The sequence below is a fragment of the Lampris incognitus genome, chromosome 7 (genome assembly GCF_029633865.1).
Source record: "Lampris incognitus isolate fLamInc1 chromosome 7, fLamInc1.hap2, whole genome shotgun sequence".
Taxonomy (NCBI): domain Eukaryota; kingdom Metazoa; phylum Chordata; class Actinopteri; order Lampriformes; family Lampridae; genus Lampris; species Lampris incognitus.
In genome coordinates this window covers 8,464,013-8,484,056 of record NC_079217.1, presented here as the reverse complement: position 1 = coordinate 8,484,056, position 20,044 = coordinate 8,464,013, and the positions used below count along the sequence as shown (strand labels likewise).

General features: G+C 50.2%; 2 protein-coding genes across 2 annotated transcripts in view; one reads left to right on the top strand and one right to left on the bottom strand.

The window, feature by feature from the left end:
• rasgrp4 (RAS guanyl releasing protein 4) overlaps nucleotides 1-15,075 on the bottom strand; it is a 44,351-nt gene extending 29,276 nt beyond the window's left edge. The window contains exon 1 of the mRNA XM_056283260.1: nucleotides 14,524-15,075. Coding sequence (XP_056139235.1) covers nucleotides 14,524-14,558 — 35 coding nt within the window. The 5' untranslated portion in view covers nucleotides 14,559-15,075. The remainder of the gene's footprint in view (nucleotides 1-14,523) is intronic.
• Nucleotides 15,076-15,972: 897 nt separating this feature from the next.
• ryr1b (ryanodine receptor 1b (skeletal)) overlaps nucleotides 15,973-20,044 on the top strand; it is a 167,975-nt gene continuing 163,903 nt past the window's right edge. Inside the window, exon 1 of the mRNA XM_056283722.1 lies at nucleotides 15,973-16,098. Coding sequence (XP_056139697.1) covers nucleotides 15,973-16,098 — 126 coding nt within the window. The remainder of the gene's footprint in view (nucleotides 16,099-20,044) is intronic.

The window sequence follows — 20,044 nt, the reverse complement described above, 5'->3', positions numbered from 1 at the left end:
GTTAGTTTTACATTTATTTACAAGTGTAGGCCCTGCGCTCTTCTACAACCGTCAGGAACTGTTAAACCTCAGAACGGATTACTCGCTTCCCTCCGCCATCACGGACAATTTCCCCATCGTAAACAAAAGAGCGGGAAACGTGGCGGGCTACATGCTAAGCTAAGTAGCGCTCCCTCCCCGGCATCTTCATGGCTAATGTCGGGTCGTTAGCTAACAAAATGGACGAGGTAAGACTCAGGCTGTCCTCTCAGAAAAGGCTGCAGAGCTGCTGTCTGCTGATGTTTACGGAGACTCGGCTCAACAGCAACGTAGCCGACTCGGCAGTCGAGCTAGCGGGCCGCACAGCCTTCCGTGCCGACAGGGACAGCGGACTCCGGCAAGACCCGCGGAGGAGGTTTGAGTATTTATGTCAGTAACTCGTGGTGCAACAATATAAAGATGGTTGAAAGGCATTGCTCTGCTGATCTGGAGCTGCTTATGATTCAGTGCGGGCCTTTTTACCTGCCCAGGGAGCTAACGGCCATTACCACCGCCGCTGTATACATCCCCCCCACATGCTAATGCTAAGGTAGCACTTAAGCAGCTACAATGTGCCATCAGCAGACAACAGACCAAACACCCGGACAATGCCTTTATCATAGGGGGTGACTTTAATCAGGCTAACCTCAGGGCTGTATTGCCCAAATTCCATCTGCATGTCTCCTGCCCCACTAGGGGACAAAACACCCTGGACCATCTCTATGCAAACATCAAGGACTCATACAAAGCTACTCCCTGCCCTCATCTGGGGCATTCTGACCACCTCTGCCTGTTCCTGGTCCCAGCCTACAAACCCCTAATAAAACAGGTCATGCCAGCAGTAAAGACAATCACTGTTGGGCCAGAAGGAGCAGTCTCTGAACTCCAGGACTGTTTTGAAAACACAGACTGGAGTATTTTTGCACATTCAGCTACCCATGGCTCCCATATAGACGTTAATGAACAGACATCTGCCATACTAGCCTACATTAACTTTTGCACTGAGAGTGTCACAACAAAAAAATCAGTCCGCACCTTTCCAAACCAGAAACCCTGGATGACCAGTGAGGTCCGGCAGCTGCTGAAAGTCCGGGAGGCAGCATTCAAGTCAGGTAACTGTGAGGCCTACAGCGCAGCCAGATCCAACCTCAAAAAGGGCATCAGAACAGCCAAACATAAATATTCCCTACGAATAGAGGACCGCTTTCACAATAACTCTGATCCTTGGCGAATGTGGCAAGGCGTTCAGTCTATCACAGACTACAAAAGCTCTAATCCCGCTGTCCATGATGCCTCCCTGCCAGACAAGCCAAATCATTTCTATGCCCGCTTCAACAAGGACAATACTGACCCAGCCACAAAAATCCCCAGCCACCCAGAAAACCAGGTGCTCACTCTATCAGTCGCAGAGGTCAGAGAATCACTGCGCAGAGTGAACACACGGAAGGCTGCCGGACCAGACGGCATACCGGGTTGGGTCTACCGGGAATGTGCCGACCAGCTGGCTGAGGTCTTCACACCTGTATTTAACCTCTCACTGTCCCAATCTAAAGTCCCGGCATGCTTTAAGACCAGCTCTATCATTCCTGTCTCCAAGAAACCAACATCCACATGTCTGAATGACTACCGACCCATAGCACTCACCCCCATTGCCATGAAGTGCTTTGAAAGACTGGTTCTGGCTCACATCAAAAACATTACCCCCCCCCCACCCCCATTCGACCCACATCAGTTCGCCTACCGTCCCAAAAGGTTTACTGAGGGTGCCATTGCCACTGCCCTACACATTGCTCTGACCCACCTTGAACTTAACAACACATACATCCGGATGCTGTTTATAGATTACAGCTCTGCCTTCAACACTATCATCCCCGCCAAACTAGCCACCAAACTCCTCTCCCTTGGCCTCAACCCCTCCCTCTGTAACTGGATCCTGGACTTCCTGACCAACAGACCTCAGTCTGTTAGGTTAGGTGACCACTCCTCCTCCACCCTGACCCTCAGCACAGGTGCCCCTCAAGGCTGTGTTCTGAGCCCCCTCCTTTTCTCCCTCTTTACCCACGACTGCCTGCCAACTCACCCCTCAAATGTAATGGTTAAGTTTGCAGATGACACCACAGTCATTGGCCGTATCACCAACAATGACGAGCTGGCCTACAGAGATGAGATTGAGCACCTCACATCATGGTGTACTACCAACAATCTTGTCCTTAATGTGCAGAAGACAAAGGAGCTGATTGTGGACTTCAGGAGGTCTAGCAGCTGCAGCCACTCCCCCATACACATCAATGGGGTGGAAGTGGAGCGTGTTTCCAGCTTTAAATTCCTTGGAGTCCACATCAGCGAGGACATTTCGTGGACATTAAACACCCAGGCCCTTGTGAAAAAGGCCCAACAACGCCTGCATTTCCTGAGCAGGCTGAGGAGCGCCTGTCTAACCCCCAAAATTCTCACCAACTTCTACCACTGCACCATAGAGAGCATCCTGACCATCTGCATCTCAGTGTGGTACGGCAACTGCACCTCAGTAGACCAGAAAGCTCTGCAGCGGATCGTCAAGGCGGCCCAACATATCACCGGTACCCAGCTCCCAGCCATAAAAGACATTTATCACAAACGCTGCCTTCGAAGGGGTCTGAGCATCAGCAGAGATCCCACCCACCCCAACCATGGACTGTTCTCCCCCCTGCGCTCTGGGAGGCGCTACAGGAGCCTCAGAGCCCGCACTACCAGGCTCAAAAACAGCTTCTTTCCACAAGCTGTTGCCCACCTGAACCTGGCTACCCACTGAATGTCTGTAGATATTTTTAAATAATTTGTACTCGAGCTCTTTTTTTAACTTATTTTAGCTTTTGGTCTTTATGTGTGTATATCTTATACTGTGTTTGCTGTGTTTGTCTGTGTCTGTCTTGCACTGTTTGGTGGAGCCACAGCCCTCATTTCATTTTTAACATGTGCCTGCACATTGTTTTTAATGACAATAAATAAAAAAAAAATTGAATTGAATTGAATGACATCTGGAGGCCAAGAGTAGTTAAAGGATCATTCCGGTGTTTTACAACCTGAATCTTATTTCTGTAATTTTTGCCATTGTGCGTATCCATTGTGATATCATTTTACTCAATGACTTAATTATTAAGATTTTGGACAAGGGACTACCGCTGGACTCCACTGGACGTAATAGGTCAACTGAAGATAAGTCTTAAACCTGTCCTTTCAACAACAACAACCCCTCCCAGTACCTCATTTAGACCATATACAATGATTTCCCATTATCTATGACTTCTGTATTCCGCTGGCCAGGTAGTTTATTGATGGTTAGGGCGTCGGAACCGGGGGGGGGCGGAGGGGACAAGTCCCCCTCAATGAGGATGGGGGGGGGAGCCCCCCCAATAAACAAGAACATCCACTACCAGATATTGGACATATACACCCTGTATGTGCCAGGATCCATGTCATTCCCATCCCACAATATATAAAAGTCAATGATGTACAGATGTCTAGGCTTTACGTTTTTGTCTCAAATAGCTTTAAAATGGTTCATTTAGTTGCCGAAATAAAAAAAAAAATTAACTTCCTGGGGGAGGCCTTATCATATGGCCATGAAACATGTTTTTCTTTGATGAAAACTGCTGTAAAATGGCCGTTTAAACCCGTTTAAAAAAAAAAAAAAAAAACTGTTCCGGGGAGCATGCCCGCGGACCCCCCTACAGGGTTTGCCCCCCCCCCACCACAATATAAACCTCTCTCCTACGCCCCTGCTACTACCTATGGAAAGTACAGGCTGCTCATTCTTGCAAATTGAACCAGGAAGTGGCTCAGCAACGCAACTGACCATAAATAATATTGGACATTTCGGGTGGTAACTTTTTAACTTTCTCTCCCCAATTGTACCCCACCAATTACCCCCCTCTTCCGAGCCGTCCCGGTCTCTGCTCCGCCCCCTTCTACCGGTCACGGCAGGGCACGCCTCCTCCGATACATGTGGCGTCCCCAGGCGCTCCTTTTTACCTGACAGTGAGGAGTTTCACCAGGGGGACGTATATAGCGTGTGGGAGAATCACGCCGCCCCCCCGAACAGGTGCCCCGACCGACCAGAGGAGGCGCTAGTGCAGCGACTAGGACACATACCCACATCCGGCTTCCCACCCGCGGACACGGCCAGTTGTGTCTGTAGGGACGCCTGACCAAGCCGGAGGTAACACGGGGATTCGAACCGCCGATCCCCGTGTTGGTAGGCGACGGAATAGACCGCCACGCCACCCGGACGCCCAAACTTTCACAATGCACTTTCATTTTCCCTCCCAAACGCGCGGTTAAGATAACTGGGTTAAGCTGGACTTGCTGAAACGCGTCTGACACTCATGTTTCATTGCACCACAAGACACTGAGTCCAGCGGTGGTCCCGTGTGTTGTTACCCACTGACAGGCCCCTTTACACGCCACCAAATCCCAGAGCAGGAGCAGAACCCAGCAGTGCAGAGCTGCAGCGAGATGGATGACGCTGGCATCGCGGTGCAGCTCAGCTCCTCACATCTGATAAGCTCCACCGCCACGTTTCGCCTCCTGGAGTCGTCCTCTGCGCACCAACCAGCCTCAGACGCTGGTTACCGGTTATGCAGGTGCGTATTGGTTCACGGTGTATGGGAATTAATTAACTGAATGCATTAAAACTCCTCTTGTCAAATACACCAAATATATAGACCAATATAAAGACCAGATATATAGATCAAATATATAGACCAGATACATACACCAGATATATAGACCAATATAAAGACCAGATATATAGATCAAATATATAGACCGGATATATAGATCAAATATATAGACCAGATATATAGATCAAATATATAGACCAGATATACAGCTCAGATATATAGACCAGATATATAGATCAAATATATAGACCAGATATATAGACCAATATATAGACCAGATATACAGATCAAATATATAGACCAGATATATAGACCAATATATAGACCAGATATACAGCTCAAATATATAGACCAGATATATAGACCAATATATAGACCAGATATACAGCTCAAATATATAGACCAGATATATAGACCAGATATATAGACCAAATATATAGACCAGATATATAGACCAAATATATAGACCAGATATATAGAACAAATATATAGACCAGATACACAGATCAAATATATAGACCAATATATAGACCAGATATACAGCTCAAATATATAGACCAGATATATAGACCAATGTATAGACCAGATATACAGATCAAATATATAGACCAGATATATAGACCAGATATACAGATCAAATATATAGACCAGATATATAGACCAATATATAGACCAGATATATAGACCAATGTATAGACCAGATATACAGATCAAATATATAGACCAGATATATAGACCAGATATACAGATCCAATATATAGACCAGATATATAGACCAATATATAGACCAGATATACAGATCAAATATATAGACCAGATATATAGACCAGATATACAGATCAAATATATAGACCAGATATATAGACCAATATATAGACCAGATATACAGATCAAATATATAGACCAGATATATAGACCTCTGGAATGGTTGTCCCCTCATGAGTACCCAAGCATGCATCTGCCAAGAGTTATGGTGACGTAACTGTGATGCTTGAGACATTGTCACCTGCAAACCGACAACGGTGACGCTGCGTGTGCGTGTGTGTGCGGTCTCGTTCTATGGCCCTACAGCAATTACCAGGAAATGGTGAGTTCAGAGAACTGGCGAAAAGTTCCCTGAATGACCGTACCTACATCCCTTTCTCTCTCGGCCTGCTCTAACCTACATCCAACTCATTTCCCCTGATGGCTGAACCCGCTCACATCCTCACCACACACACACACACACACACACACACACACACACGCTACAGAATCATGTTTATTGGCCATGTAGCTTTGCACATACATGGAACTTGACTCCGGTTTCGTGCTTAACAACACCACAACACAACAATCTTCAGATGTATACACACAAGGGTTGACTATATACAGGCGAAATAAGGAGGTGATGAAGTGGAGTGGGGCAGAGAATGTACCAGAGATGCTGAAAAAGACACGCATACTCGCCACATCCAAGCACGTCCCAGTGCGTTAATGAGCAACAACACAAGAGGACACTCACGGTTGCACAACAGCATACAGACATGCGGGCAAAGCTTGATACTATTTAGACCACAAGTTGTCCTGTACATGCTGTCTCCATCTCATCTGTTTGGCTTTGTATCCACCCCTCCGCCCATATAAGCCCACCACATCACGTTCAGCAGGCGGGGGTATGGCGATATCACTCGCTTCACGATGCTGACGGTGGAGCTCAAAGCCATGGGACAGCTCCCAGTGTGACATACCCCAAGGACACCCCCCCCTCCCCAACACACACACACACACACACACACAACCTCCGCCTCCTCTTCCTCGCCTCATTAAACTGGCTGGGTACTGAGTACAAAACACTGACGCTGATGGCAAACACACACCACCATTTTCGGCCTCCACCCCTGACACACTGACACTCGCACAGGGGGGCGGGTAAAGCGTCAAGACCCACAGGTACACTGGGACACCGTTGCCCATGTGGGAAGTGGGTAAGCAAGGGCAAGGACACAGCTGATGGGGTGTGTCACAGTCGCTGTATGGGCAGAAGTGCATACGCATGTGTGGGAAGCACGTGCTTGGGTAACACGTTGCAATACTGCGCACACAATCCGGAGTAGTTCACAAACAGCTCACAAACAGTCCCGGAATGATCGAATCTGGGACGCAGTGTGTTTGGACCCAGTTGCAGAGAAGAGGCAGAGGCAGTGGGTAAAGTGACAAGTCTTTTACTGGACTTCAGAACAACACAAACTAACAAAAGACCCCTGCCAAACAGGGCAGGCAATAACGCTAACTAGAATAAACGCACAAACCTAACTACGCAAAAGCACTCTCTCACACAGAGGAGGCGGATGAGGGTTCGGGGTCCAAGCGCTTCCGCGGACTAACGTGAAGCCTCTCCAAGACTCGACCGGGAACGTCTGCAAAACACCCAGTCAAACAGTCCCCAGCACAGGTGCACACCATCACCGGCCCATCAAGGACACTGGGCGCAGGTGAACCAAAGCACCAATCAGGAGATGGAGAGCCCAGATCACAGACCATGACAGGTGCCCCTAATCACAAGCCAACCAGTACGCAGGTGCCACTCATGCTGGCTCATTGCAGGCCGATAAGGAAATGTCACCCGTTGGCTGCTGATCCTCTGGCTAGTGACCGTGTCAGTACCCCCCTCCCAGGGACGGATTTCAGACGTTCTCCAAAGGAGTTGAATCAAGTGCAACTGGACTTGGTATATATCCGTGAAGACGTTGCGCCTCTCATCCAAGAGGCTTCCTCAGTTCGTGCCTTTCTGACTAGACCAAGCTAGTCTGACTGGCTGGTGATGAGACTCAGAATTTATCCTCTTTGGAGTCGTTGTCAGAGCTATAGATATGCGTGGCTCTTGGTGTCCCGATGTTTACCAACACCCATCGCTAACAGAGCCACATAGATATGAGTGGCTCTTTTGTGTACCGATGTTGTGGCCACGCCCGTCATTATCGGAGCTGTTGATTTGCATTTGTTTAGCAGCGACGGTCGTTGGGGGTGTTAGTTTCGACTTCATTATTCAGTGGTCTTGAGAGTCGTTGGAGCCGTTAGTGACCGACTGTTGTTCTTAGAGGCTAGGCTTCTTGAGTCTCCTGGGTAGAGATGAAAGGACGGCATTGTAAATGGGAGACAGGTGGTGTTGCAGACCTCCTCCTCCTCTGTTGAGGGATGTTTTTTTCCAGTTTCGCATAGATGGCTTCCTTCACCCCTCTTTCAAACCATCTATCTTCTCTGTCCAAAATGTGTACGTTGCTGTCCTCTAAGGAGTGTGTCTTCTCTTTTAGGTGTAGACTGCTGAGTCTTGTCCTGAGGAGTTTGGCCTTCTGTGTTGGGCCATCCGTTTGTGTAGTGGTTGTTCGGTTTCTCCTATGTATAGGTCAGTGCAATCCTCATTGCATTGTACAGCATTGGCTCTGTTAGCGACGGGCGTTGGTAAACATCAGATCACAAAGAGCCACGCATATCAATAGCTCTGACAACGACTCCTAGAGGATAAATTCTGAGTCTCATCACCAGCCAGTCAGACTAGCTTGGTCTAGTCAGAAAGGCACGAACTGAGGAAGCCTCTTGGATGAGAGGCGAAACGTCTTCACGGATATATACCAAGTCCAGTTGCACTTGATTCAACTCCTTTGGATAACCATGACCTGGATGAACGAGAACATTCACAGACATCCCAGACGTTCCAAAACCTAAGGACCCAGCAGGATGGACAGAGGGGCCCAGGGAGAGGACGAATGGGGCCAGGGATCTCAGGCGTGTGGCCCGAGGGCTGGGACCAATCGGGAGGGCGGCCAGGACGCCGGAGGCAGAGCATCTCCGGCGGACAGGCAGATGGATGACGCCGATAATACCGCCGTGGTTGGAGGGCCGCTGGGCAACCGGACTTCGGAGGCGGCGGGACGGCTGCTGGGCGACCGGACTTCGGAGGCGGCGTGGTAGCCGCGGGGCAGACGGACCTCGGAGGCGGCCCGGGGATGGTGGGCAGCTGAAGCTGGGGGACGATGGGCTGCCAAGCCCAACTGGTTGGCGAAAGTGGCTGGCCGAACAAGAACCTGTAGACGGAGTCGGCCGGTGTGGCCGGCGACTGGTAGTAAAATCCTGGGTGTTAATTTAACTCAGAGTGCACAAATGTATTTGTACACACTCGGAGTTAAATTAACACCCAGGATTTTACTGTGCAGGACGTCGGCCAGCTGCCAAGGAACATGGGATTGGCGGAGTCTCTGGGGACCTCTCCTGGCCAGGCGGGTTCCCCAGAATGGGTCCTGGGCTGCAGCCGGCTCGCACCACCTCTCGATCGGCAGTTTACCGGGTGGTAGGCAGGATGGCGGCTAGCGGGTTTAGTGCCAGCAGACCGGGAGGCAGGCTGCTGGTTATCCAACGGAACAACTCCTCGCTGGAGGCCATTCGCCCCAGACACCGGCCTGCGTTGTCTCCAGTACACCGACCCCTCTGCTGGGTCCATACTGGTCGGGGTGGGCGTTGCCGACACAGGTGGCGCTGTCTGGGCAGGCTGTAGCTGCTGGAGAGCGGTGGCGAGGCTGGTGATGGCGGCCATCATCTGCTGCTGTTGAGCCTGGACCTGCTGCAGCTGGGAGCGGATCCGCTGTCAGCTGCTGAAGCATGGGGTGGATCACTCCAACAGACCTGGAGACAGAGCGGACGCTGGCCTCCAGCGACTGTAGCTCGGTGTGCCGTTCGCCCAGAACTGCACCTTGGGCGGTAATGGCGATGCGCAACTGCTCTAACTCTGCTGGGTCCACGTCTGGTCGAGTCTTGCTGTAACGCAGTGTGTTTGGACCCAATTGCAGAGAAGAGGCAGAGGCAGTTGGTCAAGTAACAAGTGTTTTACTGGACTTCAGAACAACCGCATGCAGCTGGTGGAGGAGGAAGGAAGTGTTGCCGAGGAAATAAAGGTGAATGTTGATAATGCAAACTCGCCTGTAACCGAAACTGCAAATTCACCTGTATCTGAAACACCTGTAAAGGGAAGCAATGACCACACGGAAATCGGGAGGTCAGCTAGAAACATTAAAGCAGTGTTTCCCAACCCAGTCCTCAAGGACCCCCTATCCTGTAGATTTTCGACCAATCAGCAATGAATTGTCAGATGTTGCACACCTTGCATAATTAAGTGCTTGTGGTGACCCACATCTATATAACGAGAGACATTCACCTAAGAGGACGGTGTACCTTTAAGGGAAGAGGCGCGGGGTCAGATAATGCACTTCCGCTTCCGGTAGTGGGTAGAGTGTCGCTGTCGAATGTATGACATGCTAAGTTGGAGCTAGTAAGCTACCTCGACTACGTCTACTCTCACGTCTCCTGTCTCGTTGTTTTCTAACTCCACATGCTGTGAGATGATTGGCTGAGTAAGTACAAGCAGGGCTACCTATGCAGGGTTACGATGAAAATCTGCAGGATAGGGGTTCCTTGAGGACTGGGTTGAGAAACGCCGCATTAAAGCACCTCGGAGGCTCACAGAGAAACTGTAATAGCTGGTACCAAGCGAGAAAGCCAGAGAGAGGGAACTGAACGTACACAACGTTCTTGGCGGGAGCGACGTGTCATACGTCATGACGTGATTTGCGTATCGAGTGACGTACTTGCGTACGGCTGGGGTATCCAGTCAGGTGTTGGGAGCCGGGCAGCAAATGGAGACTGAAGGTTCCTGACGTCGTCTCCTATTCTTTTTAAGACTCAGCAACACGACAAGTTATTCAGGGGCGACTTGTTAACTGTTCATTAGCAAACAGTTTGTTCCTCATCTATTCACTTCCGGTTACCCGCTAACTGCTCCGGAGTTGGTATTTGAAATACAACGTGCGATTTTTGTGTATTCGGTTGTGCGGGAACAAAATCTCCACGAAATTTGCCTCAAAATACTTCAGAGTTGTGTACATTTTGAAAACACTGAGAAAAGAAAAGCCGCTTATTGTGTTCGTTCAGCTTGCAGCCCCCCCTGGCGAAACTCCCCACCGTCAGGGGAAAAGAAGCGGCTGGCGACTCCACGTGTATCGGAGGAGGCACGCGGTAAGTCTGCAGCCCTCCCCGGATCGGCAGAGACGGGGACGGCTCGGAAGAGTGACGTAATACAATTGGGGCGAAAAAGGGGGGAGGGGAAACCCCCAACCCCCCCCCCCCCCCAAAAAAAGAAACGCCGCCTGTTTTCCCCCTTTTGGTGCTTGTTTTCTCCAGGTGGTCTAGTTTCCAACCACCACTCTCAATCAGGAATAGACGCTGGGGGTAATTTTGTGTGTGTGTGTGTGTGTGCGCGCACAATTCTGGGTCCCCGTGAGGAAAAGGGTCTATTTTAAGGGTTAGGACTTGGGTTTAGGTTTAAGGCCGCTGTGCCGCTGACCTTTGCCAATCTCCCATCTCTGAGTGACTCAGAGAATCGAGCGAGCCCCGCTTCTCGCAGCGGTGACGCCCATACGGAGGAGCGATCTAGGCGGCAGCAGTCAACCCGTGAAGCCCTCACAGACGGAGAACACGTTGGGTAGCGTGGTGACATTTGCGAGGGGATTTCCCCAAGGCGACTGATGATCTTCTTCTCTCTCTTTTTTTTTTTTTTCCTGTCCAAGCAGAGCGACTCAGCAGAAGAGATGTGCGTGTTAGAGAGGAGCGAAGAAGAGAGACGACACACACACACACACACACACACACACACACACACACACATGTGCAGGGAGTGCGTGTGTTCCTTCCTCCTGCATCATTGCCACCCTGCGGCCCTTCTTCCAGGGGCGGCCCCGGAGCAGCGGGCGGCCCTTTCCCCCTTGCGCCCACCCACCCGGGGACCGACAGTCCGGGTGGACAGGGCAGGAGGACGTTCTGCATGTGTTCTCACCGGGGATCTTTCTGATGTTGGAGGAAACCCACGTGAGCACGGGGAGAACATGCAAACTCCGCACGGAGAGGGCCCTAGTCTAGACTCGGGGGGGGGGGAGTAAACAGTATTGAGGTGTGGCGGACTCTCATGCAAATCCAAACACAATTGGCCCCACTGTCTGCACATTTGCATGTGCACCTTTTTCCGCAAACGAGACACACGATGGGAGTAAATACGACAATACCTCCTCTATCTTTTGCCGCCCAAAGTAAGCCCTCGTGAAAGCCAACACAAACACACACACACACACACACACACACGAAAGGGGGTTTGTCGGCCCTGGGCCCGGGTCAGTCATATCACCCGTACACACTTTGCTGGAAGAAATACCTCTTAGCATCCCCTTGACCATTCTCTCTCCTCCTTAAACTGCGCTTTTCCTCTCCCTTCATCCCTTGCTCTTTTCATGCCATTCAGAAAGAAAGAGCTTCTCCTCTCTTTTTCTTTTTTCTTTTTTTTTGTTTGGAAGCCCCCCCCTCCCCCACTCCCCCCACCCACTCCCCTTCCCATCCATGTCACGGCTCCTGGCTCGAGATTCAGCATGCTCTTTCCCATACACACATCTCTCTATCGCTCTCTCTCGCTCTCTTTTACACACACACACACACACACACACACACACACACACACACACACACACACACACACACACACACACACACACAGGCAGGGGATATGCAAATTCCTTTCTTTCTTTCCTTAATTGATTAATTGAAGCCAGGGCCCTTTGAAGGCCCTGTTTGTGTGCTGCCTTTTCTCTCATAGTCCCTCTCACAACCTGGGCTCTTGCCCTCCTCCGCATCATGGGATCCGTCCATTGAATTCGCCCATTCATCCATCTGACCAATACCGAGTGACTGTACCGCTACTGCGGCGCTACACCGACCCGAGCTCTCAGCCGAAATGCCGGCCATCAAATGCCCCCCCCAACACGCAGAAGCTGGTGGGGACGCACAGGTATGACTCGGCCACCGGTGGCACCGGCGCCCTCCACAGCACACGCGCACGCCTGCTGCCATTATCTGCATGTAAAGCACACCCATGTAATATGTTCTGTCCATCCATCCATCAGCCGAACAGCTTATCCTGCTCTCAGGGTCGCGGGGGTGCTGGAGCCTATCCCAGCAGTCACTGGGCGGCAGGCGGCGAGACACCCTGGACAGGCTGCCAGGCCATCGCACACACACACACACACACACACACACACACACACCTAGGGGCAGTTTTAGCATGGCCGAGTCACCTGACCTACAAGTCTTTGGACTGTGGGAGGAAACCGGAGCCCCTGGAGGAAACCCACGCAGACACGGGGAGAACATGCAAACTCCACACAGAGGACGCAGGGCCGGAGCATGACGTTAATGGGCCCTAGGCCTCGCCTCTGTTTTGGGCCCATCCCCACCCCCCACCAACACGAAAAGTAAAATGCAATATATCTATTTGGCGTGTAAGTGTCTTAGGAATTGTTGATATGTTAAAAAAAATATGCTACTAATAAAATAATAATAATTTAGAATATATTATACCCCCCCCCCCTTCCCCCGTAATTTTGGGCCCTCTTGGACATTTGGGCCCTAGGCCTGTGCCTTGTCGGCCTATGCGGAGATCCGGCCCTGAGAGGTCGACCCGCAAGGTTAGACCACCCCGGGGGTTGAATCCAGGACCTTCTTGCTGCTCTGGTTCCCCTTTAATCCCTGTTTCGTTAATTTCCACGTATCTCTCTGTTTTCAGTATTTCAGCAGCATTTTAACTCTTTGCACTGAATGAATTAAAGCGGACTCCAGCGGTCCACCTTAAAGGCCAGATAGGCATCGCAGCATCTCTGGCTGCCTTAACATCTTGGAGTTCACGGACGATCTGATAACAGTTGCGGCCACAAGTGCAGCAGCAGCAGCAGCAGCAGCAGCAGCAGCAGAGAAACCCGACATGCTTCTATTGCACTCTCTGACCCCATTTACACTTGGTTTTAAAATGTGTTTTGTTTTGTTTTTGCGATCGGATCACAAGTGGACGGCGCCAGATACAAGTGTAACCGACCAGCAAAGCGTTTTGTGAACCGGTTACTCAAACCACTTGCCGAGGTGGTCTGGGACGCATTTGACCACATGCGTTTTGCGGCGTAAACGCTAATGCGTCCCGATCCGTCCCCGACAGTGACGCAACAGGAAATCGTCTTCTTCTTCTTCTTCTTCGGAGTGACGAAATCTGATCACAAGTGGTCTGCAGGACGGACACAGGCGGAAACGGCCACGTGTCTCGCTTGTGATCCGGTCCCCCCCAGAACGCGTTTTAAAACAGGGACGCGTCCACGCGCAGCCGCGAATGTCCAACTCCGGTCAACAAGCGGACCGCGTTCACACATCAGCAGCTTCGGCGGGGGGGGGGGGCAGCAAATCACATTTCAGCGGGAAGCTGCGCAGGTGTCGGCCAATAAGAGGGGGGCTCACGGGTGTGCCGCGGACACGGATCACTCCGCACCGACAGGGGTCAGACGCACGAGCGGCGTGACCGTGTGGGGGAGTGGGGGGGGGGGGGAGCCGCGCGCTCGCGAACTTGGCTCGAGCAGGAAAGCCGGGGGTCGTGATATTCAAAGCAAGCGGCTGCGTTATAATGCGGGAACCCTGCTGCTCTTCTCAGAAACCGGAGGTCCCCCCCCTTCTGAAAGGGGACAAAACCCCCGCACCGTCACACTCGTGACCCCGCGGTTCACACTTCACTTGGCTACAACAGAAAACCCAGCCTGCTGACACATCTGTGACCACTCAAGGCATTTATTATAAACCCAAGTTTCAGTGTGGCTGAGAGTGATGGCGAGCCTCTCTCTCTCTCTCTCTCTCTCTCTCTCTCTCTCTCTCTCTCTCTCTCTCTCTCTCTCTCTCTCTCTCTCTCCCCCCCTCTCTCCCCCCCCCCCGAGTCTCTGTGCAGACCTTCTCTTTTTACCTCTTGGGCTTGTCCATTGTAGAAGACTTCTCCATGGCTCTCCACCTTCCCCCCTGCCGGCGACGGTCTCCTGGGTGTCCCTAAAGCTCCATAGCCGAACCTGCTGCTGCTGCTCCTCCTCCTCCTCCTCCTCTTCTTCTTCTTCTCCTCCGTCTCCTCCACCTCCTCCTCCTTCTTCTCCTCCTCTGAGCCCTCAACTGTATGTATGTGCCCAGTGCACAGCAAAGCGGGCACAGGGCTGGGAGCTGCCGAGGGAGGCGGAGGAGGAGGAGGAGGTGGTGGTGGCGGCGGTAGGGAGGTGGGAGGGTGGGTGAGGGCTGCCCGCCTACCAGTCACCTACCAGGCTCCACAGTAAAATCCACATTCGCTCCCGTCCGTCTGCTGTGCCTGTGTCGGCCGACCTCTCTCTCTCTCTCTCTCTCTCTCTCTCTCTCTCTCTCTCTCTCTCTCTCTCTCTCTCTCTCTCTCTCTCTCTCTCTCTCTCTCTCTCTCTCTCTGTGTCCCCTACCTGGAGGTGTCCATCAACCGTGAACAGGAAAAAAAAAACCCAAACAAAACAAAACCAAACTACGTCCTTCCACCTGCCTCAGCCGACCGAAGTCAGTCAGCTTGTCAGCGCTGCGCTTAACATAAACAAGTCAGCATCTTAAATGGAGGAACTGGCTCTCACAGATAGGGGAATTCACATCACACACCGCTCTGTGTGTGTGTGTATGCGTGTGTGCGTGCGCGCGCGCGCGCGCGTGTGTATGCGTGTGTGCGGTCGGCGTAAGGGGGAGGGGACGGAGAGTTCATAAGAGAGAACAGTGAACAGATATAGTACCAGTAGAAGAAGGGGGAGGAGAGTTCGAGAGATAGTGATGAGCAATCAACTGAGCGCCACTCAACCTCAGGAAGCGACATCTGTGGTTCGTCTTCACAGAACATCAAAAACGGGGTGGGGGGGTGGGGGGGGGAAACTAGGCCACACCTCAACGTCATTTCGTTACACTGACTAAGAGGAGATAACTTGAAAAATGACAACTAAAAAAAATAAATAAATGTTAACCCCTGAGGAGGATAAGCGTGGCATCCCTAGGAGGTGGCTTGCTCGACTTGAATTCAAACGTGTCTTTCTTCGTGGTCGGTGCGTGCAGGGCGTCCCCGGTCTCGATCTCGCCTATCGTCGCTTCTTCTTTCTTTCTTTTATACACCCGCTGTCATTTCTCTCGCCATCTCTTGCAGTAGTAAGTGGCTGCCACACAGGGAGGTAGTGTTTGTGCTTCTGAATGTAACTGTGCAGCTGGACAGGGGCACTCAAAGGCATCCTTGTTGTAAAACACCAAGAGGAAGAAGGGACCGAACGGGGGGACATTAATGTCCCCCCCACCAGCCCCCCACCCCACCGAGCCTGCAGAGGTGGCTCTTTTCTGGAGGAAACTGCGTGGGTGTGAGAGAGTGGGGGCAAACATGGCTTTCAGTGGCGACGAGGGTGCACGGAGCAGGGGGCCTCGGCAGTCCGGGACTGCCGAGGCCCCCTGCTCCGTGCACCCTCCAACACCCTCCAACACCCTCCAACACCCTCCAACATGCAGGGTGCGCGGGCCCGGGGCTCGTTTTGTCCACGAGAATCAAAACCCCCAAGGGACACCACAACGTTTACGTCGTTTCAGTTGACTTTGCTTCTCTATATATTATGGGGGCTCAAACGTCCTTCATGCATAGCATCCCCCCACCACCCCCCCACCCCCACCCCCACACACACTGCACCCTGCTAAATGCACGAGCCTCCGAAAGAAGCTGCAAGAGCAGCTTTAATAAAAAATAAAAAAAAAACCCCAACGCAACGCTCACAGCTGAAACGTCACCGGCCGAGGAAGTCTGACAAAATACACAGCGCTGTTCCCGGACAACGTGGCAATCTCGCTGTGACATTGAGCAACAGCTTTCTTTGAAACGGGAAGAGTCGAGTCCACCTCGGCTGGTGTGTGTGTGCAAATCCGAGGCTGCTTTAATGCAGATTCTTTATATAGCAAACGGTCGCTTGGATGTAAATGAAAATTTTTTTTTAATTTTTTTTACTTGTTACGATCTGACTTACGTTTAGCTTCACCGGGACGCAGTACAGTCCACTCTTGAGAAATATGAAGGAGTTTTGCAAACTGCAAGGACGCTTTGGCTGCCTCTATTGCAGCGCAGCGTAAAAAAAACAACAAATTGTTGAATGCTTCCACCTGCTGGTGGAACGTCGGTACTGCATCTGACCGGACTCATGATTCGGCGAAAAAACAAAACGAGTCGCCTGTGAATCCGGACTCATGCTCCCATCGTTCAACCTTGCTCGCTGGAGCAGCAGGCAAGAAAAAAACAATAATAATAAAACAAACAAACCGAGCCACATATTCATCCAAGATGTTTTTCTTATGGGAAAATGGAGAGAATAAAGAGAGCAGGCTGGAAGATGGCAGGTGGAGACTTAAGAGGTAAGGCTGTATACGTCATGTACTGGCTGTTTATTTATTCTTTTTGAACGCGTTCGCTGATCTCGTCCATCCTCCATCCAGCTTTCAGTCTGCCGCATCTCTGCTGCTTGACGGACCGAGAGGGGCGTGGCGACGAGTTTTGCACCCCCAAAAGAATCCGTACGGCATGTGGCGTCGCGCGAACGCGCATGCATCGCTTAAGGCGGACGTCGTTGATGAACGCTTCGACGTGCAGATCGCTTAATCATTTTCTCTTTTCTATTTTTGGAATATCGAAACGTTTTTCGGTTGCATTTTTTCGTCGATTTCCTACTTTGTTTGAAAAATCATGTCTCGATGATCTAAAATAAGTTTAAAATAAAAATATAAAAACGTGGCGTCACGTTCGAATACGTGGGGATGCCAAATTTGGCTCCGCACTGGTGTCACTCATCCATCCGTTTCCCCCCCCCGGAATGTAAAGATTCTCTAACAAGTTCTCGATGCGGCTGTTGTTTTTTCTACACGGTACTGTCACCCACAACTACCCTGTAGTGGTCCGTCCGTCCATTACCCGAACCGCTTATCCTGCTCTCAGGGTCGCGGGGATGCTGGAGCCTATCCCAGCACTCCTTGGGCGGCAGGCAGGCAGGGAGACACCCTGGACAAGTCGCCAGGCCATCACACAGCCCCCCCCCCATACACACACACACACTCCCCTGGGGGCAATGTAGTATGGCCGATCCACCTGACCTGCATGTCTTAGGACTGTGGGAGGAAACCCACGCAGACACGGGGAGAACATGCAAACTCCACACAGGGGACGACCCACCAAGGTTGGACTACCCTGGGGCTCGAACCCAGAACCTTCTTGCTGCGAGGCCACCGTGCCACCAGGCTGTAATAGTAATATGCTGAATTTAGCAATTGGTCCCCATTACGTGTAGCTCGTTTGCAGAGTACAGACTGGACGGCCTCGAGTGGATATGAGAATAATGTTCAGCCAGACTATTTATACTCAGCCCAGCAGAGGACTAAAATGTCGCCCAGAGCAAACAGACTAGAAAAAGGAAGAGACTATAGATGCCTTTGGATACACACTCAGGAGCCCCCCACCCCCCCCACACACACACAGGCACACGCACGTTTGTTTTTCTATACTTGGGAGGACCATTATCAATTACATTCATTCCCTCTAGCCCTAACCTTAACCACCAGAACTACAGGCCCAACCTTACCCTTTACCCTAACCTTTACCCTTTACCCTAACCTTTACCATATACCCTAACCTTTACCATATACCCTAACCTTTACCATATACCCTAACCTTTACCGTTTACCCTAACCTTTACCATATACCCTAACCTTTACCATATAACCCTAACCTTTACCGTTTACCCTAACCTTTACCGTTTACCCTAACCTTTACCATATACCCTAACCATTACCATATACCCTAACCTTTACCGTTTACCCTAACCTTTACGTTTACCCTAACCTTTACCGTTTACCCTAACCTTTACCCTTTACCCTAACCTTTACCGTTTACCCTAACCTTTACCATATACCCTAACCTTTACCGTTTACCCTAACCTTTACCCTTTACCCTAACCTTTACCCTTTACCCTAACCTTTACCATATACCCTAACCTTTACCGTTTACCCTAACCTTTACCCTTTACCCTAACCTTTACCCTTTACCCTAACCTTTACCATATACCCTAACCTTTACCGTTTACCCTAACCTTTACCCTTTACCCTAACCTTTACCCTTTACCCTAAACCTTTACCATATACCCTAACCTTTACCGTTTACCCTAACCTTTACCCTTTACCCTAACCTTTACCATATACCCTAACCTTTACCGTTTACCCTAACCTTTACCATATACCCTAACCTTTACCATATACCCTAACCTTTACCATATACCCTAACCTTTACCATATACCCTAACCTTTACCATATACCCTAACCTTTACCCTTTACCCTAACCTTTACCATATACCCTAACCTTTACCGTTTACCCTAACCTTTACCATATACCCTAACCTTTACCATATACCCTAACCTTTACCCTTTACCCTAACCTTTACCATTTACCCTAACCTTTACCATATACCCTAACCTTTACCGTTTACCCTAACCTTTGCCGTTTACCCTAACCTTTACCCTTTACCCTAACCTTTACCCTTTACCCTAACCTTTACCATATACCCTAACCTTTACCATATACCCTAACCTTTACCATATACCCTAACCTTTACCGTTTACCCTAACCTTTACCATATACCCTAACCTTTACCATATACCCTAACCTTTACCGTTTACCCTAACCTTTACCGTTTACCCTAACCTTTACCATATACCCTAACCATTACCATATACCCTAACCTTTACCGTTTACCCTAACCTTTACGTTTACCCTAACCTTTACCATATACCCTAACCTTTACCGTTTACCCTAACCTTTACCCTTTACCCTAACCTTTACCGTTTACCCTAACCTTTACCATATACCCTAACCTTTACCGTTTACCCTAACCTTTACCCTTTACCCTAACCTTTACCCTTTACCCTAACCTTTACCATATACCCTAACCTTTACCGTTTACCCTAACCTTTACCCTTTACCCTAACCTTTACCCTTTACCCTAACCTTTACCATATACCCTAACCTTTACCGTTTACCCTAACCTTTACCCTTTACCCTAACCTTTACCATATACCCTAACCTTTACCGTTTACCCTAACCTTTACCGTTTACCCTAACCTTACCATATACCCTAACCTTTACCATATACCCTAACCTTTACCATATACCCTAACCTTTACCATATACCCTAACCTTTACCATATACCCTAACCTTTACCCTTTACCCTAACCTTTACCATATACCCTAACCTTTACCGTTTACCCTAACCTTTACCATATACCCTAACCTTTACCATATACCCTAACCTTTACCCTTTACCCTAACCTTTACCATTTACCCTAACCTTTACCATATACCCTAACCTTTACCGTTTACCCTAACCTTTGCCGTTTACCCTAACCTTTACCCTTTACCCTAACCTTTAC